Raw genomic sequence first — 27147 nt, forward strand, 5'->3', positions numbered from 1 at the left:
CCGTCCACCCACGGTTAAGTTCTGGTTCGTCATTATTATTATTATTATTATTATTGTTCCGAGGTATCTGTGGAACAGCAGAGGTGAAAGAAGGTGTGGGGGTGAACGGGTCTCAAACTACGAAATTTAAAGTTAAGGTAAAATTTAACAAGGTTATATTTTCTTTTCAAAATCAAGAATAAGAAATAACAAATTGAACAGGTACACAGTAGCCGAAACACAATTCGAAAAGGTACAATTACAGAGCTTACAGGATTTGGGCTCCGAGAGCCAGACACCCAATTCTTGAGCTTAAGCCCAACCTTACGATATACAGAAGTCAACAAAGGGGCAGAAGACCCCAAACATGCCTAGGAGCACTTGCTCCTCTTTACACGGTAAAGCCTCCTCGAGGCATTCAACAACGCACTTTTTCAGAAAAGAGCAATTCGCTCTTAAAATTTAAGCCTATCAAAGGCCACACCAAACTCCACCTTCAAGTTGTCCTCTAAGGACATAAACACAGGGGTAAAATACCCAACCTACTGAGGCCTATTAAGTAAAGAGACATGAAAATCACGGCCTCAAAAATACCAACTTGAGAGGAGGCGTACTTGCACTCCTAATACATTTTGTTTAAAACCTAATCTGGCTCTAGGCCGCTAATGCAAGGGCTAATCCCATACTAAAGAGGTGACTTATAGAAGGAACAATTTACATTACGTTAAGGAAGAAAAAGTTGTGAAAATAAGTTCACCTCAATGCAATATGAGTGGGAGCTCGAGAGGGTTAAGCACTCTCTATCCCGATCTGTAACTTAAAAGAGAATAGATACAAAGAGTCTTTACATTTTAGGGAAAGTTACATGGTGGAAACGCTTCGGACCCGCCCCGAGAGTTAAACTGCTGAGCTAGCAAGAAAAGAAGTTATTCAACGGCCATTACCTTTAGTTGAACTGCTGCCCGAAGAAAGAGGCGCTTCCCGCCCCCTGCTATGTACTTAACACACTGAAAGATGGTACTGAAGTGGCGCAGAGACCCGAAAATCAGCAGCCCACAAAAACTTTATTGGCTAGGGTTAAGCAATATATCCCCTCTGGGGAAGATACACCTGATTGGTTATAAATTAATTAAAGAAATTTGGGATTGGCTAAATTCAAAACAAGGGGAAAGAAAGGGTTATACAGCCAACTTAAACAATAACAGAAGGAAATTTAACAAGAAACAAACTTTTGAAATAAAAATTTCTCCAAAAAACAGTTCTTTCACTTCGCACTAGGGTGCACTATTGTAGTTCTTCAGTAGTGTCCTCTAGAAGAGAAAGTTCACACTTCTTACTACAGGTAAAACAAAAATACGTCGAAAACGACCCAGTTCAGAAACTTCAAAATTTCCGAGTAGTGACATCTTCTGAGAAACTTGAAAATTTATACGGTAGATAAAGTTCAGACTTCCTCCAGCAGAGGAGTTTCAACTGGCGCAAAGTTTGAATTAGCGGCGCGGAGGTGTACCGCCTGGTACAATTATTATTATTATTATTATTATTATTATTATTATTATTATTATTATTATTATTATTATTATTATTTGTGTCTCTTGTTGTATTTAGTGTCTTCTTCATGGAGTTGTAGTACATTGGAAGGTCGGCTTATTTGAAATTATGATGTAGATGTTGATTTCCGTAGGGAATAGACTTTCTCATAGTTCATTGGCACGGCCGGTGGCTCCAAGTAGCCTATGCAGTGGCCTCCATAGTATGCACTAGCCATGTGTCTTGGTAGGTGTGCTGTTTACCAACTGATGAGCCCAACTTTTCACACTGGGGTGAAACACTGGCAACCAGCAACGAGTTAGCTGGAAAATTTATAATGTCCAATAACGGACCTACTATATTGGTATTATCATTTGAAATTTTTGATTTAGCACACATAATTCATACAAACTTTAACAATCAAATTATTTTCAGGTGAGACCTCTTGCCTTCATGGACATCCAGTAGTGGCTTGGTTGAACTTGTTTTTAGTGTAATGCCATTAGTCAAGCCGAACTGTGTAGCAGAGGAAATATAAAATTTACTTGTTTGGGATTTCATAGATTTATTGAGGATGAGAAATGACTTCCACAGCAATTTCCTGTAATTCAAAGCATAAATTTAAAAATCGACTGTCACTTTCCACTTATCACAAACATTAAAATACAATACTATAATTCATCAGATTGAAAAACAATAAAACCTACCTCATTACAGTGTGTTAAAAATATTCTCCCTCAGCCTGTAGACAAGTGTTGTAGCATTTGATGACATTCTGGTCCATTCTCTGCGATTAAGCCCAATAAATCTTCAAAATTTTGCTGCGAATTGCATTAAAAATTTTACAGCACACAATAATCAGGTCTTCAGTACTTAATACAGGTGGCTTGAAACACACTAAACCGATCAGTTACTGCTGTATAAGGAGCAGTTGCAGTGGAAGCTTATCGCGGGCTAGCTGCGACCATAACAACATTGGGTGAGCTATATACGTCAGGTGGCTATTACATCATAAACTAGCCCAGACACGGCACAGGGAGTAACCAGCAACTCGTATGAGGCTCACACTTGATAAACTATCTGTGATGAGGCCACGTGGAAATGGTTTAAAGCCAAAAAGCGGTACAGACTACACAACTAGATGCAAATAGAGGATTATGGAAGCACCTTAACATAATCAACTGGAACATCACAGAGCTAGTAAACTTCTCAAGTGGAGACTAAAATCTAAAGGCCCAAACATGACAAAGATTTTTCACTCCTTGTGAGTCTAAATGTTATTACGGACAATTATGGCATCAAATCTCTACAGAGTTGAAGTCTGCTTAACATGAGAAAGCCTTATTTGCAGATTTTCTGATTTGCCTTAGAAGCCTTTATCAGAGCTAAATTCTGACACTACTTCATGCTGCTGCAGTGATGCAGATACTTCATATGTATAATAGTAAGCTCAGTCACTGCAGCTCAAAGATGTTTCATAGGAGTCTCACCTATTCCTCCATTTTCAAACCTGCAATTCTTCCAAGCTAACTATATGGAGCACATGTTTATGCATACACACAGTAATTTGTCACTTGTATCACTGTTGTAAAATATGAATATAATTTCCTATAATTTATTGCAGGTACATGGGCCATGGATCTGGGACTCAGTTCTTCAGTTTTAACTCCCTGCAGCGTGGGATCACTTCCACCTCTCTGTTGTTTGGTTGCAACAGTGCTCGTCTTAACATGTTGGGTGGTGACACCGAGAGTGATGGTAGGGTGCTGATCTACCCATGTCAAGCAAGGTGACTATCTTGTATACTACAAATTTTGCACCAAGGAGGTCCACTGGGAGGTTTTCTTAGTTTCACAACAGAATATATTCACTATTTAAATATCTATAGGATACAGTAGCTCCTCTTAAAGTGACTTAGTTTCTAAGATGGAAAAGCTTAAAATGTGATCCCACTCATGATTCAACTCAAATCCTCCTGCTCTCCAGATGGCTGTATTGAGCAGTTGCAGTAGAACGACCAACCCGTGAGAGAGGGGGAGACAGAGAGAGAGAGAGAGAGAGAGAGAGAGACATCTCTTTAATGTTGAAATTATCTGTCTTTGGAGTCACCGCTGGATAACTGGATTACTACATTTGTCCAACCTTTGTCCTGTTTCCCTACAGTATCGGGTACGAGGTGAGATGAATATGTCGTGGCGGGTTTTTTAAATGACTGGATGCCCTTCGTTATGTCAACCTCGTCAGAGGAGTCAATGAGATGAAATGAATGACGTGATACATGATAGTAGGAAGGGAGAGGGTGAAACCCGGTGCCGGCACATAGCCTACTCCTGTCAAATAGCACCAAGGGTCTGCTCAAGGCTTAAAGTCGCCATCCAACGAGTGAACCACCACCAACAGCATCATATGCCCTCAGTCCATATGAGCACTGTGGAGAGATTTGGAATCTAATCCATGCTTTTGGCACGCAATCTAGTGATTAGAAATTATATACTACCACCTCCCCTACCTTGCCAGCCAACATTCTGATGGTGAAATGATTTTCCACCAACAGGACTCAAACCAGCTAACCACCACGGTGTAAGACTGTTTGGACTTCAACTTCTTAACGATCATGGCCACCAGGCAGTCTAACTGGATTACTATGCAATCACTTAATACACCCCTGAATGCTCTATTGGACAATGCCAGAACCTGTCATTGTTCTTTTATTCTAAAGCACAGGATTAGGATTTCAGTATTGAGGGTGGTCACATTTTCAGCTCTTTCTGCTCCTATTATATTCATGATGTCTAACACTAATTAACATAACGGTTTTGGTTTAATAATTAAAGATCTTTATTGCAGCCAGTGGCCATAGTTAGTTGATGTGATTTAATTTTTGTACACTATTAAGTTTCATGTGCAATATGTGTATCCTCGCTTATAATGTTAAATTAAGTGGGATTGTTTGAAGCACATAGATAGGGGTTCTTGTTTTTTCAGTAGCTGGAATCGCTCCTTGTTGGAATATAATTATTTGCTTCACAAGTCAGGTGCGGTTGTGTGTGAGCCTCCTCCAGTTTGCCCTGTCCATCCATAGATGTTCATTTATACGACACCAGTTTTCATCTCTAATTTCAAGGTCCTTGAAAATTTGCTTCTCCCAGACATCACGAGGTCTTCCTCTTGGTGTCTTCCCAGGAACACTGTGGTCCAAGTATGCTCAAGGAGTTCTGTGGGTATCCAACCTTTTCATGTGACTATACCATTGCAACAATCTCTTCACATCTAGGGTCTCCAGCAAGCTTCTTTCCAATCCAAGCTGCTGTCGGATATCCACATTCCTTATTCTATGCAGTTTTTGTTTTTTGTAGACAAGAATGAAGAAACTTCATTTCTGTCGCCTGAAGAAGACTCTTTGTTGATCCAGAAAGTGTTGCTGCTTCCAGGCCATACATCAGTACAGATATCAGATATATTTTGTACAAGCTGATCTTGGAAACTAACAGAAATGTTTTATCCCAAAGTATTTGACGTACAGCGTGATAGAATGTGGAAACTTTCTGTATTTTATTGCTAATCTGTTGATGTATGGTATTGTCCGAGGGCAAAACTCTACCTAAGTACTGGAAGTTGTGTACAGGATCAGTCTCCTCACCTCCAATTCTTACATGAATACCATATTTACTCGCGTATTAGACCCCTTTTTTTTCCCACTTATACAGCTGGAAATAATAAAGGGGGTTCCAATATGTGATAATCTCAAAATTTTGTGCAGCGATCACATGACTTCTAGGTTATAAAGAGCTATAAATTGTGCGTGTAAACATTCTATACTATTCAAACTTAGAATGTATTTACTACGTAAGTTATACTGGCTATTTTCGTCGGAAGGCAGTATTTCTAAACATAAAGACAAAAAATGGTGAACACTACTTTTAGGCCTACAGTACATATAAAAGTCCGTTTTAGTTATACTCGTATCACGTCATTCGTTACATCTCATTAATTCCTATGGTGAGATTGACGTCAGGAAGGGCATACGGCCGTAAAAACTCGCTAAGAAGCTTCGTCTTACTTCATACTCGATCCCGTAGAAGAAAGGGATAAGGGTATCATGTTATCATATACATACCTGCCAACTTTCCCGATTTAGGCGGGAGACTCCCGATTTTCGACAGTTTCTCCCGCCTCCCGATTATTCTACTATTTCTCCCGATTTTAGCTTTTTTTTTTTTGTGAACTTCAAACATTTGTTTTCAGATCCCGCCTTTTCAGCTTTGTACGCCAGTGGCCGGAAGTCCTTCGCTCATTGGCCGCTTTCAAATAAAATATCGACGTTTATTAATACGAGAAATGCGCGCGAATGTGCGATGTTTATTGAAACCTGTATATCGCGACACATATATCGATCGTCAATCTCTCGTTCTTGCGTGCTATGTTCGTGTTCATTCATTCGCATGTTCGCATCAGTCTAGTCGATTCTGGGGATTAGTTGCGAGATTTTTGGAGTCGTTTTTAGTAATATTAGTGCAGAATTAAAAGATAGAGACTAGTGATTTTTCTAGCGATTTTAGGGGCCATTTGGAGACAATTCTGGCAAATTTTAATTTATTGCTTGATAAATAGCATTGCGCTTCTTATAATCGCGCGGGCACGTGGTGCAATATATTAATCTACGCATTTGTTAAGTAATGGCATCGAAGCGCATAACTGATTCACACGTGTGGAGCATGAGTTCATACTATTTTCGGAAGGCTTATCAGCGACCGATCATCTTATCATACCGCTCACATACTACCTGTGAGGGAATAGAGATGTGTAATTTTTAGCCTTGTAGCCTCGTATAGCAACAGTCGGGTTTGAGGCAAGTGTTATAATAATACCATAGCACTCCTGTATTGTTTGAAGTTGTAGTGACAATGTTCTTAATTGTTATTAGAAGGGGTATTGAATTGAATGAGTGATTATGGGAAAGCCGTCATATCGTATGTACAAAGTATCGGACTGAGTGAGCTGGTGGCGTGCAGTTAGGGGCGCGCTGCTGTTGGCTTGCATTCTGGAGATAGTGGGTTCGGACCCCACTGGTGGCAGCCCTGAGGATGGCTTTCCATGGTTTCCCTTTTTCTCATCAGACAAATGTTGGGGCTGTACCTTACTTAAGGTACCTTTCCTATCTAATCGTCGCTATAAGACCTATTTGTTACGGTGCTAGGTAAAGCAGACTGTAACAAAAATAAAAATAATAAAAACTTAAGAAAAAACCGTTTTATTGGTACGTAATTTCAGAAAGTTATGTGTTAAATCGGTATAGGCCTATATCAGCAAATACAGTACATGCAACCTTCGTTGTCTGCTGTCGAGGAGCAGGAAAAAGAATTGTTTTTCTTCTGACTAGGTACGTGAATTTAATTTCTTAAATGGTTAGGGCATAATTATCATTGAAATAAAGTGCAACTGGATTATGGTAGTTAATTTGATTTAGCGACTTTTAATTTAGAATTTGGTGACTTTTGGCTAACACTGGTTAGCAACACTGGTTCGGATGCTTCTGTTATAGTGTGTTCTGTCATATATTTGTGTTCTGTTCAGTGTTGTTCTGTCCTGTTCGGTTTGATGCGTGCATGTGTTTCAGCGAAGCATATCCAGTATTTATTGACGTTTTTATAGTGGGCTGAATGTTATTTGCTTTCCCGAATCCCTGTAGTGTTTTTGCTTGGTGTTTTGAATTTTCACTATGGCCAAGAAATACAATTCTGTTTTCCTGAAACAGTTTTCGGAACAGTTTCCGTGCATTATTGAATCCAGGAAAGGTCTATCTTTTGCATTTTGTACTGTTTGTAGATGTGATATTTCTGTATCACATGGTGGAAAAAGTGATGTTTCGAAACACATGGAAACAAAGAAGCATCGAGAAAACGTCAAGTGTGTAGACAGTAATACAAAACTAAATTTTGCTGTTAAAATTGAAGGTGATCGGGTGATAAATGCCGAATGCTTGTTTACATCATTCATTTTGGAGCATAATTTGCCACTTAATTGTGCAGATCATGCAGGTCACCTTTTCAGAAAAATGTTCCCGGACAGTGATATTGCAAAGAAATACGGCTGTGCAAGAACAAAGACTGCTGCAATTATTGGAGAAATGGCAAAGAAAGAGAAGGAAGAAATAGTAGAAACTTAGAAGAAATGGCCATTTTCTGTTTCAACTGATGGAAGTAACAAAGGAGATTGTAACCTATATCCCATTGTTACCGTATATAATCAGAAGAGACAAAAAATTGAAAGCTGCTTATTGTCTGTACCTAACTTGAAAGGGGACTCTACTGGTGTGAATATAGGTGCCCTTCTTCTCAACACCCTGAAAGAGTGCAATATTCCACTTAATAACTGTTTAGCCTTATGTTGTGATAATGCACCAGTAATGGTTGGAATGAAGAATGGAGTTGCTGGTGTGCTGAAACATGATATGCCTGATCTCTTTGTTGTTGGTTGTCCCTGCCATTTGTTAAATTTGGCTGCAGAAAAGGGAGCATCATGCTTGCCATTCAGGATTGATGATTATTTCTACAAAGAAGTACTAAGAGAAAAGAGAAACTGAAACAATTTCAGGAACTGTACAATGCCGAGACTAGGAAAATTTTAAAGCATGTGTGCACCCGTTGGCTTTCTGTGGGCAAATGTTTATCCAGGTTGTTGGAACAGTGGCTGCCTTTGTCCAGTCTGCTCAATTATGAAGTAAAGTCTGGTAAGACAGGTCAGCTTGGAAGTCTCGAAACTTACCATATTCCTAAAATGAAACAAATATCAGTAGAAAGTGCTGCCTCTTCAAGGAAAAGAACCTATGAATCACCAGTCCCAAGTTCTTCTTCACCCAAAACAACTAAACAGGATTCAAACATTAAGTGCAGTCTGACTCGTGAAGAAAGAATTTTTATGTTCCTATCATCAAATTTAAATAAGGCTTTATGTCTGTTTTTATCAAATGTTATACTTACATTTGATAAACCAAATGTAATTTTGCAGTCAAGTGTGCCTCACATCCATTTACTGCAAGATCTGCTGCTGGACACATTAAGGAATTTGATATCAAAATTTGTATGACCTTCAGTGGTTAAATCTTCCTCTCCTTTGGAAGTCGATTACCACAGCAGGGTAAACCAGAAGAATAATTGTGACTTGTTCATTGGTAGTTGCACTTCCTAATTCGTAGAGCATCTGAAGCATGACGAGAAGGAGGAATTTTTCTCATCAGTTTGGAAGTACTTCATTGCCGCATGTCCACAAGTTTCCATTGAAGAATGAAATGCTGAAGAATGCGACCGTTGCACGAAATACATCTGCATCCGAGGCTTCATTTTCTTCTGTGATGTATTTTGTGGCTAAGTTTCCAGTGTTACTGAATGCAGACGCAGGTGAAGAGCAGGAAGCCATGGATGAATTACAGTCCCAGTTCTGTGCATTTCAGATAGATGATATACCAGATGAGATCTTAATGGAAGAAAGAATTGATGTGCAGTGGTCGATGGTGGGAAAATTAAGAAGTGGTGATGGGAGCCTAAAATATGATAGATTAGTTCGTGTTATTCTGGGCATTTTAACAATTCCTCACAGTAACGCTGAATGTGAGAGGATATTTAGTCAGGTGACTAAAACACGAACACAGTTCAGGTCATCTATTGGTGATGAAAACTTGGAGAGGTTGTTGACAGTAAAATCAAGGCTACAGGGCAACTGCTTTCAACAAATCTTTGACAGTGGGTTTCTCAGACAGGCAAAATCTGCCACTGCTTCTTCTTTTAATCAACAGCAATTTTCTACTGATGGAGAAGCTTCTGTAAATCAATAAGATGGAAGGTAGGCATACCATATATGTTCTTATACATTTTCTGGTGTTGTGTATTTATACCATATGTTCTTATAAATTTTTCGGTGTTGTGTATTGAAGTATCACTGAATACAAATACATATGTGAGAGTAAGATATTTTTGGATTTAGATTCCATGCTGGAAATATGTGTTAATTTAAATGTGGACATGATGCATGGAATTTCTACGATAATGTATGTATTGTGGACGACATGTAGAATACGCAGTTTTGACCAGTTGTATCTCCTGATTTCTCCTGATTTTTCCTGATTTTCATATCAAAATCTCCTGATTTTTGGTTTTGTAAAGTTGGCAGGTATGCATATAATTAAATATTAATACAAAAGAACTTAATGGCCATTCAATAGTCTGTCAGTTCAGCAGTAGGTCTACCACACAGTAAACCTGATCACTGCTTTCATTTGAATTATCGCCTTGCGCCGCCAACTTCCCTGCCTTGCTACCGGAGTGTCGGCATTCTAAGTGACGTCACTGCTATCTCTCGTCTCTCGCGTCAGCCATGCTTCATTCTCTTTGAGCCATGCACTGCAAGCAAGAGCGTACCAGGTCCCGTCTTTTTTGAACCTTTTAAAAAGAATTTTGTTCTAAACAGTGTAAATCTATTCCCAGATGGTCTCTGAAATTCCCAGTTGGTGTATATGTAACAGAAGCCACTCCTTTCGAATAAAGGCGTAGGTATTATACTGCAGAAGGCATGCCAAACCATCAGCTGATAACTAGCGTATGTTAAGAGTTGTACTTTCGAATGTAATACATAGTAACTGGTAACATTCTTTTGATAACTGCGACTGTTGTCCTAATGTGATAAATGTAGAGAACACGCATGAAATATACTCAAAAATCCACCTTTTGAAGTACTAAAACAAAATCAAATCATTTGTTACCTAGCAACAAATTTTATTCCTTGAATGACAACAATAGGGATGTATCACGCAAAACTTGTCTGCTAGGCAGCGTAATGGTAATACCCAGTATGCGCTTTCTGCTGCTCGATTGTTTTACATGAGACTTATATAGAGCATTCCTACATCTGCGATCATCGAAACGAAACTTCTGCTTTAAATGCATTAAAATGGGAGTTACCATATTCTGCTAATGTTTTCAACAAGACGGGAAATGGTATAGGTGCGATGATGATTGCGGATTTGGAAGCAGAATTGAAGAAAAGGGGCAAAAAAATATCCGGGAAAATGCAAGAGTTGATGGAACGGTACCAGTAAGGAACAAATGCAGCAACTCCTTCTTTTAGCGTTTTTGTTAAGATTGAATTCTTAAAGTACAAATAGCATTTTGAAAACATTCCTAATACGGTATTTTTTCCTTTTCTTTTCCAGTTATAGGCGTACATAAGGCACGACATTGGTATGACAGCAGTGCCTGGGGCTACATCCCGTACAACTGAACTTCATTGCCGTATAGCGCACAAGTTTCAAGATCTTGTTTCGGACCATAAGACAAATACCGGTATAAAAATTTGAAATTTGGAAGTAATGAGTTATTTCTTGTTCAGGAAGTCTGCAATTGATGGTGCTCCAGTGTCAAATTATAGGTCACTGTATGATTCAGGGTACCGTACCACACACGGTGTTATGGCTGTTTTCCCACTTCTATATCTTCTTGCTCTCTGAGTTATTTCCAAGGTACCGGTGCCACACCATGCAAATATCGAAGGTACAGCGTTCTCTTTAAGTCTTCGTCTTTCGCCTAAAATTATTGAAAGAGGTCATATTAACTTTTCAGAATGTACTACCTCCTTATAAAATTATCTCTTAATTAGTACTAATTGGCTTACTTACCAATTTCAGTAATGACATAATGGCGGTAATGAGTGTTATTATCATAATGTTTAATTTTGTACATTTTGTTAGTTCTAGTTCATCATGAACTACGGGATCAACATTTACCAGTTCCCATTTACTGTAAAATGTTTTGAGCAGACTTTGATATTAGGAGTCATATTTTTATTACGTAGGTCCTGCCTACGAATCGCATGCAACCACTTTTTATGGAAAGCATCTTCCTTAGGAAATTGATGGTATGAATTCGGTTGACCTTGCTTTTGTGGTATTGGGACACAGCAATAGTCAGGCATCACAATTTTCTTGTCGTCTTTGTTGTCGTAACGATATATTAAATCTTTAACTTCAGCATTTAACTAGGTAACTTCCATTAAAAACACATACAAACAAATGACGATCGACAAGCGCATACTGGGTACTACGCATGAGACATCTATCGGTAGTGTTTCAGTACATCCCTATTGTGAACTATACTGCATCATTTTTTAACCTCAAGATCTACAGCAAGAGTGCTCAAGAACCTCTACATGAACTTCTATTTTTAATTCAAGAAAAGTGTCATAAGTGTTACAGTTGTGTAGACTTCTTGCCGTTTTTGTGTCGGCTGATGATGACGTGGGCATATGTCGAAACCGTTCCCATAACATATTAAATATGTTGCGACATTAATTCGTGCAACAATATTATTGTATTGAATAGGTGGAACATCTTTTTCTTTTTAGCATTGTATCTACAGGTGTGGCGGTAATGAGTGTTATTATCATTATGTTTAATTTTGTACATTTTGTTAGTTCTAGTTCATCATGAACTACGGGATCAACATTTACCAGTTCCCATTTACTATTTAATTATTAATGATTAGCAGTATTAGAACTAACAGTTCTGTGAAAATAAATTAATACTTGAAATAGTCTCAATGATGAGCATACTCAAGATGTTAGAACCTAGTTTATTTTCAAATTTAATCATAATTTCATCCCGGTTTTTAATATCAATTTGTGTATATTTGTTTAATTTTTTTTATGTCAATTGTGTGCATGTACATTTGTTTAGTTATTAGATGTTTTACATTAAGGCTGAAGATGGCCAGCCTCGGCTGAAACTAGACCCTAATTAATGTCTTTTAGAATAATATTGCATATTATAGGTGGACCATGGCTACATTAATTTAATAATTATATTGTCTATTTCTTAAGGTCATCATCAGCCAAATCGCGAGTTGTACAATGTATCTGATAGTTCATAGAAATTGTAAAAAATCGTGAACACACAGTGGTTTGACACTATAAATGTTAAAAAGTCAAAATTGTTGCAAACGTTTTGGATACTGCTCTTAGCTGTTGCAGGAAGAATTTGTAATGATCACTCACCTATTTTCGGCTGCCGTCTTCTGGAGCTCCACCTATTTTCATATACTCGCCGCTACTTTACTGATCTAACCGGCCTTGGACTTTCACTGCTGCCTCACCGTGCATCCGTCCTGGTGAATTGCTCACTACACACTGAGTCTTCACTGGATTACGTCACCCGCTGCGTCAGTGTCCGATATTTCTCGAAGTTTTGTGTACTTTTTTTCCTGAACTTTCTGCAGCGGTATAAAGGCTTCCCCCACATACTCGGTCTTCAGTCCAGCGCTGACACAGAGTGTGGTTGGAGGGTCGTCTGAGGACTTCCCAGTATGTGCTGGGAAGCTCCACTTCTTTTATTTGCTGTATTGGGTGAGCAACAGAGTATTTATTTTATAATTACCACTATTATTCTTCTCCTATGGATTTTGGAGTTATCTTCATTGCTGTGGCCAGTTTTCTTTTAAGCTTGATATGAGTGATGTTTCTCCTTAACAAATGAACATCGAGTAATATGCAATTTCAAGAGTTAGTGAGTGATTGAACTTGTGGCGTGGACGGTACAACTTATCACATAAAACTGTTCCTGCATTTGGTAACGTTTATTCTCAGGCGACTCCCATTATTGTGATCCCCGTCCTTGGTTTTTCCCGTGCCTTTCTTCTCCCTTTGTTTACCTTTTTGGAAATCTGTGTCAATATTCTCAGAGGCTTATAGGTTACCATGTTCATTTGATTAGTCACACATTATAACTTGTAAATGGTCTAGGGATTCTATTCTAATGTATGTCATTCACGATGAGCGTTTTCTTTTATGTGCCAGATTACAAAATTTTGAGTTGTAAATTTGAAATTTATTTCCTTGTAGAAACAATATACTGTTTTGATTAACCTTTTTTCTTCTTATTATTACATCCACCAACCTCCAATTGGTGCCAGCCCTTTTCTCCTTGAACGTCTTGTCAAAGAATCTTAATCAACTACTACGTTGTTGCTTTGTTTTTCTACGAATTGATAAATTTATTTCTCTCTACATCCCCAACAAGTCACAAATTAAAGAAAAATAATTTGGGCATTGAAGATTTTGAGGTTTGTATATATCACTCCTTATGAAGTACTGATAGTTACGCTGTGATTTGTTGGATGTATTGCATTGGTGATCAAAGTTTCAGATTATGTTTAAAACTGATTACATCAATGCATAGAGTTGTCGCTGAAGGATAACAAAGATTCTTGAGAATTACGTATCACACGATACGGAGTTCTAAAAGCTGCAGATCATCAACGGGAGTAGTAGTGCTGAGTAAAAAAATCTATGCACACACAATGAATGATGTAAAAAGATGGTAAATAGAAGTCATTCAAGGAGATTAAAGTCCTTAAAAAAGTGAAAGTAGGGCTTGAAAGTTTAAAAAGTTTAAAAAATTTAAAAATGGTGAAGATTCGCAGTTCAGTACTGAAATAAATGAAATTAATAAAGTTGTAAATAGTAATAAAAGCCAAATTAGTGAAATGGTAATGGAAAAAGAGGAAAGAAAAATTTTTATAAAGAAAATATGTGACTCACCTTGCGTTGCTAAGTGTTGGATGTATTGTATAACTTATGTGATGGGAAGCAAGATAAAGGAAGAAAAAGAAAGGGAGGGGAAATTTCGTACAGAAATGAGGAATGGAAGAGGGAAAGAAAAGGAGTTAATTTAAAGGGAATTGAAATGGGGGAAGAAAACGAATAGAAAAGGTAATGAAACTTGTAATATGTGAATCAATTTGCAGTGCAAAGTGTTGGACATATTGCATAATTTATGTGAAAGACAGCAAGCATAAGGAAGGTAAGGAAAGAGAAAATAGTTAGGATAGTTCGGAAATAACTGTGAAGGGAGGTGGACAAAACAAGAGAGGAGGGGCTAATTAAGGTGGTGGTGAGGGAATGGGAGTAAACGCTGAGGAAAGGTGCCATGAATAGAATGGAAAATTTATTTTAAATTAATTATATTAAAATGTGCAACTTCAGTTAAAAACAAAATTTGTTACATGAATACATATAAAATTTTCTAACAATTTACAAACTGTACAGAGCAACAATTGGATCTGTATCTTTGGATGAATCGTTAGGTTGGTAGTTTGCAGAAAGTATGTTCATCCAAGGTTCTTTTTGTACACCAATGCCGTTCGTTTGGCAGCAACAAAATAGGAACCATAGTTTGATGTCATTCTTGCAAAGCTTGAAATATCCCATGAGGAAAGAAGCATAGTAGGTTGTTACACTTATAAGCAATTAAGCAATTTTTGTGGATTGAACTTTGTGTATGTTGGAGTACGTTATCCAATGTCGTTCGGTAGTTAGCTGTTCCTGTATGAAGTGTTACTTGATTGCTTTTTAGACTAATGTTATCGTTGTTTCATTCTGCCATGGGATTGTTAATGTATATTGCTCTCTAATAAATAGAAGAAAAATGCACCAGCCATGCATCTTGGTAGGTTTGCTATTTACCGACTGACAAGCGAAAATTAGCACACTGGAGCAAAACTCGGGCAACAGGAATGTATTAGCCTGAAGATTTATAATGTCCAGTAATGGACCCCTTATATTGGTATTATATATTGGACTTATCTGTGTCAGTGCGACAAGTGAATTTCAATAATGGATTGATATTTTTACATGCATATACTTACTGATTTTTTTACACATTCATAAAATACGTGTTCATGGTATGGCTAATGCCTTCTCTGACAATCCACCATCACATGGTATACAATGACAATGGCAAAAAATATCATCGATCATACATCACCTCATAAAACTGCAGACCTTCGGGCTGAACAGCAGCTGCGTGATACGCTAAACTCTGTCAGAGATGTAGCCCCATGAGGTTTGGTTTGGTTTTATTATGTAAAGTGACATACGAATCAAGGTATTTTGTAACCAATATCAAATTTAACACTGTTAGGACTATGTAAAATTTTTAAAACATGGTTGTTTTAGAGCTTTCTATCAAGTGAATTGTTTTAAAGATGCAAGTTAAAAAAATTTATATCTTGTCCTATTGTTGCTATTGCAGTCCATGTGTGATGGGAATGTTATGGGAAGTGACAGATCGTGATACTGACGCTTTGGCTAAAAAGCTGTTGGATGCATGGCTACCAAAGAAGGATGAAGGGAGAGAAGAGGAAAGTAAGTACTTGATTGTAAATTAAATGCTGTATATAATAGTCAGTAAATAAACTACCGCTTGAAGACTTTTCCTTGTCTTGTTAATTTGTTCATCGTTAATTTGGGAGAGGCTTGCTGACTGTACACTGAAAAGCATAACAATCTATAATATGTATATTAATTTGCATGTGATTCTTGGCATCTTGTAATCCTCCCAATATTATATATATATATATATATATATATATATATATATATATATATATATACACACACAAGCATACAAGATGAAATATAAATAAGAAATTATAATGGCATTTTCAAAATTCTCTCCCCAGTAGGAAGCCATAGGACTTCTATTATCCTGCTCAACATATTCTATAGAAGCTCCAGAATGTTCAAGATCCAACATGCATAAATAAATACTTCCAGTTCCCCTGAAGTTCTCCGTGCTTTGTACTTCTCTTCTTTTTCCTCTTCTTTGTCGTCTTTTTCTTCTTCCAACCATCATACAAATGCATGAGTACTTGTATCGCTTTAAAATTCAAGGCTCCAGATTCCATTGTGGTGGTGGTGGTGGTAGTGGTAGTGGTGATTGTTTTAAGAGGAAGTACACCTAGGCAACCATCCTCTATGTAACAGTAATCAGAGATGAAAAATGGAAGGGATCAGACACTTTGAAAAATGAAGGTATCATCCAAAGAAAGGCAAGGGCCAAGAAGGGCGTGAAAATGAAAGACTCCGTAGCCCTCGGAAACCTAATAGCGTCGGGGCCAGAAAAGAACAAGAGTTGATGAAGGAAGGTCAGATAGGATAGATAAGTGAGGAGCCTGGCACAAGTGGAAGTAATGCCAGGACTCGGCTGAGGGCTCCGTGGTCACCAATTCACGCTTCAAAGTTCAGAGCCTCTGCGACATCTTTGTCGCCTCTTACGACAGGCAAGGGATACCGTGGGTGTTACTCTTCCGTCCCCATCCACAGGGGGATTCCATTATTGACTTCTACGTTTTTCTTCTCAGCTTCACTGCTTAATTCCATTCCTGCACTATTAATTTCTTCATTTCCTCATTATGCTCTATATCCTTCTTGTTAACTTCTTTTAGGGTATTATCTATTATTATCTAATGACTAATCACTGTAATGATTTTAAGGATTTTCATTAAAATTCCAGTTCAGCCAGCACTGCTCAAATATAACCTTTTTAATATAAGTTCCCTTATACAACATATAACTTCAATCATTCTCAGTATCAGTAGCCATCTTCCTTTGTTTTGTTTTTTCACCTACAATATCGCCATGGCAACACACTTACTTTCCTTTTTCCATTGAACATTAAAGGAACTATTATATAACATAGGCTACACTTACACTTTCAAAACATCTACATTCAAAAAAATTCATCAACCTAAGGATACTGCGAGAGAGTTTTGCTCTGATAAATTTATAGATAAAATCAGTGTGTCAGACTTAAATAGTGTTGTCAAGACGCCTTAAGGCAATACTTTTTCTTTTTACAGAAGTGAAGGCGAGTTGAGAATCGTTGTTCCATAGCAAATAACTACTCAGTCTATTTGCAACCAAGACGAGCAGGAATTCAGTTATGGAAGTTGAACAAGGATCTCAGCCCATCGCACAGTTTGACAGAAAACTACATTGTATTAGTCCAACGGGACAAGAAATAGAGCTATTTTAATCGTGTATACACGTACAAAACTTGTCTTACTCGACCGATGAGCGAGAATAGTGAGCCCCGTGTGAGGGAATTAGTTATTCTGTACGGTATATGAACCTTTTGTAGACTGATGTGTTGCTGATTTTGAAGGTTATGTAGTGATTTGAAAGTGCTACTGTTATTGCTGGTGAAAGTTACCTATATATTTCTCCCTGTCCCCTCATTTCTTTAAAACAATAAAAAATTGAGGTGAGAGGTAGTTTTGAAACGCTAGGTCGGTGCCCGGAATTTGAAGTCTTAAACGGTCGTAGTAAGTCTCCGTCCATCAGATAGTGCCAAAATGGACGAAAGAGAATCCTGGTGATGTTGACAGAAGAAATTCATTGTTTTCAAGATTGTGAGAACATTGTACAGGCCATAGCGAGGTTAAGTTAAACAAACTGCAACACTCTACAAACCACACACTCGAACATGGAACCCAACTGTCTTACAACACAAGTTACACAGTAAGAAGACCCATCATGAATATAATCCACCTTCATGTTAGAAATGAAAGAATACTGTCACTTACCCAATATGTGAATAATGATACTATGATGATCACTGCGATGTCTTACGAGGAGTTCTACAAGTGGAAAGTTACTCTTTGCGGACGTGTATTATTTTGTTGTGAGTTGGAACTTATATTCTTGCATAGTTCAATGGGTATTGCACCTGCATGCGTTCATGTATATTTTATATTAACTTCTCTAAGATGTTATTCCCATTACTTGCTTTAGTATATTTAAGGGAGAATTTACAGTCAGCTTACAAGGGAAAGGACAATTGTAAAATTTGACTGTGGTACTTTGGCCATTTGTGCATTTTGGCAGAAACTGAGACATTTAGCTGTTCCTTTTACTTGCATTTAGCAATCAGCTTGCAAATTTTGGGTATCCTTAATCACAACGAATAGTGGCTGGGTAAACTGCAATGCGAAGCCGAATAAACAAAACAGGAGGAGGAGAAGAAGAAGAAGCTGGCAAATTTGAAAATTGTTCAATATAGCAGATAAAAATAGTGGGTTACATATAACCCTGGAATTTGGCGACGGAGAAACGGCAAGTGACGCTGCCAGAGAAAGAAAAATGGATTATGCGGTCATTATTGGTGTGGATAAAGGACAGTTTACTTAAGGAGCGTCCTGAACTCTTCCTCCAAGGAGATAACGTGTAAGAGATTTCATTTGTGTAATTTATTACCAAAACATAAGTATAGCTTCTTAAAGTTTTCAACACTTTTAACTATGAAACAGGACAGTACAGTGTATAACAAAAGTAAACTTGGTGTTTTATTTACTGTACATGTTTACGCTCTCTCCAGGGGTCATAAATATGGAGGACCCTTGCCCTGGGTTATGGGTGAAGATCTCACCGGCATCTACGACAGAAGATGGACTTTGGTACGGTGGAGATGGCAGAAGTGGCAAACCCATAGCATCTGTACTCCAGAGGAGCGGCTACAAAAGGCGTCTGACTCCATGTTAGGGGCGGCCTAATTTGAACCTGCCTTTGGAAGTGGCGAACCCATTGTACAAACAGCCTAAAAAATGAGTGCAAGTGAATAGAGTTCTCAGAAAATGCTAGGGCGTCACCCTGAAGTGACTTACAGTTCCCGGTGCTCTGGGGGAACTGTGAGAAGTGAGCTACCAGACATCACAAGAATTGGTATCATCGTCATGACTTTTAATGCCAAGGTAGAAGAACTGATAGAGTATATGGAGAAGAAAGACATAGCAATGATGCGAATAAGTGAGACAAAATGGAAGGGGATAGGTCAAAAAGAATTGAAGAAAGGGTTTAGATTATATTAGAGTGGAAGAAAGATGGCAACAATTGGTGTTGGTGTTATATTGTGTAACTGTACAAATGTATGATCCCCAAATTTTCAGGTTAGAAAATTTTCGTAAATTAGTTCGTAATATTGAAGTCATTAAAATAATGTAATTTTGCTCATTTATAATGTAAAAACATAATATTATAAGAAGAATTTGTAGTTGGGAATTTTGTATCTGTGTAACTTTAATTTGTGTAAGAGTCTGCACATGGTATGGCAGTGTAGGTTGCTCAAGAATTGTGCAACACTGAAAACGGTGGCTATATTGGGATAGACGGTTGAAGTCAGTTGAAAGTGTTGCAACAAAGTGGCTTGGAAACCCGTGGTATGGCAGGTAGTATAGACTGAAGATTGGAGTTGATCAATGTGGATATACATGCGTGGATGTTCTATGTCACATCAGATGCACGATAGCCAATACGAGGGCTTTGTTTTAAGCAAGGTTGGGTTGACTGAGTGATGCGTGAATAAGTGCCTGTGAGAGCATTGCTACCAGTAAACTTTTCGGGATGCTATAACCACATGTATCAAGCCTATATAAGTACGTACACGTGTGCGGCAAGTCATTCTGATTCTGTTTCTCATTCGGACCGGTGCGCGGGAGCTACTTTGCGCAGTTTCCTATGCGTTATTCTATTGTTCGTCAGTATCCATTATGGCATGAGCACTCCTAGAATCACAGATGCTAACGAGTTTCCGGTGGCCATTCTGTAATAGACACTACTAAGTGTATGATACTAAAACTCTGTATAATAATTAGGCCTATACTATAATTCTTCTATGAGATAATGAACAGTGGATGTGGTGGTGCGTACTGAATGTACATTCTGGAGTGGATGCGTGGTTGGCACAGAGCTAATTCTTGGTAAAGGAAATCATCGGTCGAGTATGCAGTTTTTCAGTAGGAGAAACGTGAGGGGTCACGCTAACCTGTGTGGTAATCAGGAATGATTCAAGACATCGATGAAAAGTATAAATAAGGTTAGGGATGTTCTTCGTAAGGAAGGGTGCATCCGTAAGTAGAGAAAGTCGTCGTACTTTTCTTTACTAGTTTAGGATTTTCTTCTGTAGCAGTGGGGAGTCTGTAAGACTGTTACCAGGAGGTATGTTGTGAAATGTATACAGTATAGTGAAAATAATTTTGTTGGTGGTTTTTAGTGATTTTTGTATTTTTGCCATTTTGTAAACGGCAAACACAAATTGGTCTCATCAACTGATGGTTTTTTTTGTTGGTGGTTTTTAGTTATCTGTATATTTGCCCTTTGTAAATGGCAAACACGAGTGGGACACATCAAGTGATGATTATTGTTGGTGTTTGTCATATATTTTTTCTTATTCTGGGAGTAAAGTCATGGAATGAAACTTGCAGTGAATGTTTTATCAGTGGAATAAGGATGAACCTGGCATGCTACCCAAATTTAATTTCAGGGGTAAACAGCAACAGGTAAGGTTGTAAAGTAAGTCTGGAGCTTCGTCAGCCTGATGACCGTCGCCTTGGGAGAGGGAGTTGCTTGTTGCTCTACAGAGTTAATTATTCCTGCAATTGTTTTGCAGGTGGCACCCAATCTTGTTATTTATACTTGTTTTAGTCACCATTTATCCATTTAATAATTTCAATAGCTTGCAGATGTTACAATTGAGAGAAGACCTAGCGCAATATGTGGACTAAATTGACCAGATCAGTGACAGGATAATTAAAGTTAGACTTGGACTTGAAAGCGGAATCAAGGATTTTATATAGGTTTATGCACCCCAATCGAGGAATGCAGATGAATGTTTAGAAGAGTTTGTATTGAAGTTGTACTGAACACAAAGAAGTTATAATAATGGGAGACATGAATGCACATGTTCAAACAGACACAGGGAAAAGAGATAATTGGCCCCCATAGTTACGGAAACCAAGATGGAGATTTGGTAATAGAGTAAAAGTCCGTTATAGCGAGAATTCACAACGGCAGAAAATTTACTTGCTCTAGTGGATTGTCGTTATATCCGATTTTTGTATTAAAGTCGGAAAACCGCCCCATACACATTAAAATCGGTATGAAACGGCTATCAGTTTGTTCAAAACGTGCGTTTCCGCAAATTATATCCACACTACGACTTACTTGTTTGTTACTTTTCGAAATCTGATACTACGTGAAAGTGTATGTTTAATTACATTCTGAAAAAATGACAGTACCGTACTTCTCCGAATCCATGACAAACCCCACTTTTTCCTTCAAAAATTTAAATCAGGCTCAAAAAGTGCTTTGTAAAATCATATGAAAGTCTTTGTTGTAAAGTACGCATTTTTAGACAATTTTTAGACGCTGAACATTGGCTTTCGTTATACCGCATTTTTGCGGCTGCACAATTATTCTTTATTTCCGCGGGTTTAATGATCATTTACTTAAAATTGGCATCATAATACTGAAGAGAACCCGTTGAAAATTTGCCGGCAATACCTATTCAGACGTGCCAAGTCTCCCGATTTGAGCGGGAGACTCCCGATTTTTCATCATTCCTCCCGATCTCCTGACCGCCGGGTCCAATCTCCCAATTTTCAGAGCAGTATCCGTAATTTTTGTATTTTAAACTCCCGCGGATTTCCTCATTCTATCGATATATGGCTGAGTATGGCTGGTCGATAGTTCTAATAATGATACCTGATGGCAGTACGCGGCACAGTGGCCAGTCATGTGCAGCTTTGGTCTATAATAGTCATTCTCTTTGCAAGCGAGTCAAGCGAGTAATATTCTCTTTGGAGTAACCTAACCTCAGAAGTAGCTCACCATAGTCGTTCTACCCGGGGCAAGACCTGCAGAAGTGCTCGTGTTGTGCCTTAATATTTGTTTTGGCCAAAATGTCAAAAAGGAAATATGATGCAGTGTTTAAAAGTGCTTATAGGGAAGAGTTTCCATGTTTGAGTGAATCCAGAAAGGGACCAACGTTCACATTCTGTACTATATGTAGGTGTGATTTTTCAGTTGCACATGGCAGGAAATGCGATATACTTCAGCATATGCAAACGAAAAACCATAAGGAGAGTGTCCAGTGTGTGAAAAGAAACCAGAAACTGGACTTTTCATGTAAAAACCAAGATGTAAATCCTGTGACGAATGCCGAGGCGTTATTTACGTCATTTATAGCAGAACATAATCTGCCTGTAAATTGTGCCGATCACGCGGGACCTTTGTTTCGCAAAATGTTTCCTGATTCGGAAATCGCTAAATGATATGGGTGTGCTAGAACGAAAACAGCGGCTATCATCACAGAAATGTGAATGAAAGAAAGGGCGAACATTGTATCACATTTGCAGGTGAATGCATTTTCTGTTGCTACTGATGGTAGCAATAAAAGCGACTTGAAGATATATTCCATTGTTGTAACATTTTTTAGGCCTGAACTCAATGAAATTCAGAGTTGTCTACTCTCTGTGCCGAAATTAGAAGGGGATGCTACTAGAGCTAACATTGCTAATCTTTTGCTCTCAACTTTTCGGGAATTCTGCATTCCATTAAAAAACTGCCTAGCTCTTGGTGTTGATAATGCTCCAGTAATGGTAGGATTAAAGAATGGTGTGGCAGGATGTTTGAAGCGGGAAAATAGTAACATAATCATCGTAGGCTGATCTTGTCACCTAATTAATCTTGCTGCCGAGAAGGGTGCAGCATGCTTGCCCGTAAATGTAGATGAAAGTATAATTGATATATTTTATCTGGAAAGGAGTGCAAAGAGGAAAGAACAGTTCAGAGAATTTCAGACTTTGCACAACACAGAGATCAGGAAAATTCTGAAGCACATGCCTACTCGATGGTTATCACTAAATAGGTGTTTAGATAGGATTTTGTTTCACTGGGACCCTTTGGTTACATTATTCAGGAGCGAAATTGTGAGTAAGGATTCTCACATGGGAACTTTGAAGACGTACAAAATTCCTAAGCACAGTTTAAGTGCAGATGTGTCTTGTTTGTCTGAAAAGGTTAATGATTGTCATAACATTTCACCTCACTCCTCAGTTAAAAGGAAAACCCAGTCATCGGTTTCACTTCAAAAAAAAATGAAACTGCTCATGACACTAAGAGCCTTGCATTGTCACATGAAGAATGACTTTTCATGTTCCTGTCATCAAATTTACATAAATCTTTTTGCCTTTTTCTCTCAAGTTTTATGGATATCTTTCAGAATCCAAACGTAGCTCTTCAGTCAAGTATGCCGCACATCCACTTATTGAGGTCAGTTTTGGAGGAACTATTGAAGAATGTGATAGCAAGGTTTGTGAAACCAGATGTTATTAAAAGATCCTCCTCTCTTCTTGATGTAGATTGTCATACTCCAGCAAATCAAAAGGATGATTGTGATCTGATGATGGGGAACTCTGCGTTTGTTTTAGTGAACACGTTGAAGTCTGAGGAAAAGTGCACATTCTTTAAGTCTGTTAGAAAGTGTTTATCTTTATCGTGTGACTACATGATACACAAATTTCCATTCAAAGATGAAGTTTTAATTAATGCAGAAGTTGCAAATATTTCTGCTGTAAGTAAGGCATCATTTTCTAGCCCTAGATTTTTCATTAACAAGTGTCCGAACATTTTGGCTAGTGAAATGGAACATTTGGATAAAGAAACTGATATTCTGCACTCCCAGGTCTGTAACTTTCAGCTCGAAGAAACAGACCTGGCAAAAGGAAGAATTGATGTTCAATGGGCATTGGTAGGTCAGATGAAATCAGATGAATTCAGCAAGGCAAGTGCTTTGAGCAAAAATTTAGTTCAGAGTTTCTGAAGAGGGCTAAATCAGCTACTGGTGTGTTGAACAACAATTAGTATTAATGGGATCACCATGTTGAAGGAAGAGAAGTCACTCACATGTTCCTACAGTTTAGGTATGTCCAGTATTTAGTATTCACATGTAAATGATGAAAAACATGTATATGGGCAAATAGAATTGTTAATGTATTGAATTATAATGAATTTGTACATGTTCTGCCATAAGTGATGTCGTAATATGTCACGATTCGCTGCGAAATTTCTCCTGATTTTTCACTTTTGAAAGTTGGCATGTCTACCTATTCCATGCGTCTCTACAGTACAGCGATCCGTCAGGAAAATATTCTTGCCGTCTATAAAACTGTTAAGGTACTTGTACTCAGCGTCAGATATAATCGGCTACCACTACACGCACACCTTGCTTGCCGGGTTCGGTCAACTTCGGTGGCTAGCGATGTATAGGCCTAATCGCAGACGTTAAAAATTAAACGAACAAGTTTATTGCGCCACGGTATGGCCATTCGACCCTTTCATTTTTCGTGCATATAGCTCACAATTTCATTTTCGACTTCTTTAAAGCATCCTTGTTGCGGACCACTGAATGCATTTTTTTGTTCAGTACAAATATTTTTTAGCTATCTTTGTCTTCACGCTGATGCCAAATATTGGCTTTACTTAGGCCTATGCCATATTTTCTTGCACAATTATTCTACATTTCTGAGTGTTTAATAACAATTAACTTAAAATTGGCATCATAATATCGAAGAGAACCTGTTGAAAATGTCGACGAGAGAGCTCGCAAATGCACTTAGTGAGAAAACTATACGATATCAAAGATGATCAATCACATTTTGTGGCAAATGTTTCAGTTTCTTTATTCAAACAGCGTCACCTGTCCTCACTTAACCGTATTATACATATGATGAAAACATATTTCAAGCGCCAGTAGAGGAATGATAACCTTCTCACTATAAATTTACATGATAACCTTTCCGTAATTTAACCAGACGCAAGAAAATATAAACTAACCTATGAAATCAATTATGCACTCTGTCGTATCTCGGTGTACTTTTACTTAATTGCAGTATTTATCATTAATTAAGCGATTGTTTAGTCAGCCTTTATTTTTAACAAGCTAAGAACTGTTATCGGACACATTATTTACGCATTTATTACAAAAATATGTTCTCTTTCAATTCAAATTATTTTACGTAACAGCAGTCGACGGGTATTACTAATAGACTCCAACATCGCCTTTGAATGTCGACGAGAGAACTTGCTAGCGGACATAGCGAGGAAACGATACCGAGGATAGTCGATTGCATGCAACATAATCGCTGGGATGCATAAATATCGGTAACGGGAAAAAAATCGCGCACACTTGATCGCTCGTAATAACAGGTATGTCAGTGATAGGGTTCTCGCTGTAACCGAAGGATAATACACAGTTTAATATAGGAATTTTGAAGGGACAGCGAAACATTGTCGGTATAATGGTGTTCTTGTTATATGCCGTACTCGCTATAGCGGACTTCTACTGTATATTTTTGTAGAAGGAATGGATTAAATGTTGGCAGTACATGGTTTAGAAAAAAGAACTCGCGAAAAATAACTAGATATGGTTGGGGAGATACAATGACCATGATTGATCTTATTCTGGTGGAGAAGGAGAAACGTAGACAACTGGAAGATGTGACAGCAATGCCAAGAGCAGATTTCGAAGGAGACCATAAAGCGGTGGTAACCAACTTAAGACTTGGTAAAATAACGAAGTTAATAGAAAAAGGGGAAAGGAAAAATAAAGGGATGGAAGTTAAAAGAGAAAGAAATAAGGGAAAAGTTTCAAGAGGATCTGAAGAAAGAAATTCCCAAAAATGACTTGAACAGTGTGGAAGAGGAATGGACATATTTCAGAAATGGATTTGTAAAGTGTGCAGTAAACACCTGTGAAAGACTATCAGAGAGGAAAAAGACTCCTTGGTGGAACAGCAGGGTAAAGGAAGCAGTTAAAGAGAAACAAATGGCTTGGAGAAAGTGGATAGGCAGCAATAGTACAGAAAATTGGCAGAAATGTAAAGAAGCCAAAAAGGTGCATAAGAAAATAGTGCAAGAAGAGAAACGGAAGAGCTGGGAAAGTTTCACAGAAACTTTACGGGAAGATATAAAGGGAAGTAAAATGGTTTTGTATGGCTTGGTAAAGAATAGTTTAAGAAATAGAGAATATACAAAATTTGTATAAAGTGAAACAGGGCAGATATTGACGCAAAGAGATGATATACTAAAAAGATGGGAAGAATATTTCTCAGAATTGCTAAATATTAAATACAGTGAATGGGTAGATGAGGAGCAAGAAGAAACAATGGGGAAAGAAGAACAAGAACAGGAGATATCGATGTTAGAAATAGAGAAAGCCATACAAAAGATGATCGGTAAAGCAACAGGAGTGGATGAGGTCACTACGGAAATAACAAAAGCAGCAGGTCTAATAGGGCTATAGTGGCTGTATAGATTATTTAGAATAATCTCGAGGAAGAAAGAGATCACAGAAGAGTGGGAAAAGGGTTTAATTATCCCGATATTTAAAAAAGGCAATAAAAAGGAATGCATAACTACAGAAGGATCACCCTTATTGCCCATGTAGCTAAGATATTTGAGAGAGTATTGGAAGGAAGACTGAGGAGGAAGCTAGAAGGACAAATGGAAGCACAGTATAGTTTTAGGAAAGACAGATCAACGTTTGACCTGATCTTTACATAAAAACATATGATGGAGAAAAGATGGGTGCTTGGAAAAGACATAGTGATGACATATTTTATTGACATTGAGAAAGCCCAGACCGTTGGTATGGGACACATTAAGTAAAAAACAAGTTAACAGAGTGGAAGTGCAAATGATAAAAGCTATGTACGAAAATTGTGTTAATAGTGTGAAGACTAGTATAGGAAAAATAAAATGGTTTAAAGTTGAAACTGGTCTCCGACAGGGTAGTGTACTACCCCCCCTACTAATCATCATAGTCATGGATGAAATTCATAAGAACATTAAACAGAGAGTGGGAAGACAGGCAACAAAAGCCATGTTGTTTGCAGATGATTTAGTGATATGGGGTGATGATGAAACGGAAGTTCAAAACCAAGTAGACGTATGGAATAAAGAGATAGAAAAATTTGGGAT

The 27147-nt window shown here is 38.0% G+C and overlaps 1 protein-coding gene across 3 annotated transcripts in view; it reads left to right on the plus strand.

Annotated features, from left to right (window-relative positions):
* The window catches only part of Sse (separase), a 330246-nt gene that overhangs the window by 301500 nt on the left and 1599 nt on the right, over nucleotides 1-27147 (plus strand). For all 3 annotated transcript variants that reach the window (XM_067148330.2, XM_067148331.2, XM_067148332.2), the window contains exons 10-11: nucleotides 3134-3298; nucleotides 15584-15696. In XM_067148330.2, coding sequence (XP_067004431.2) covers nucleotides 3134-3298; nucleotides 15584-15696 — 278 coding nt within the window. The remainder of the gene's footprint in view (nucleotides 1-3133; nucleotides 3299-15583; nucleotides 15697-27147) is intronic.

The sequence above is a fragment of the Anabrus simplex genome, chromosome 5 (genome assembly GCF_040414725.1).
Source record: "Anabrus simplex isolate iqAnaSimp1 chromosome 5, ASM4041472v1, whole genome shotgun sequence".
Lineage (NCBI taxonomy): Eukaryota > Metazoa > Arthropoda > Insecta > Orthoptera > Tettigoniidae > Anabrus > Anabrus simplex.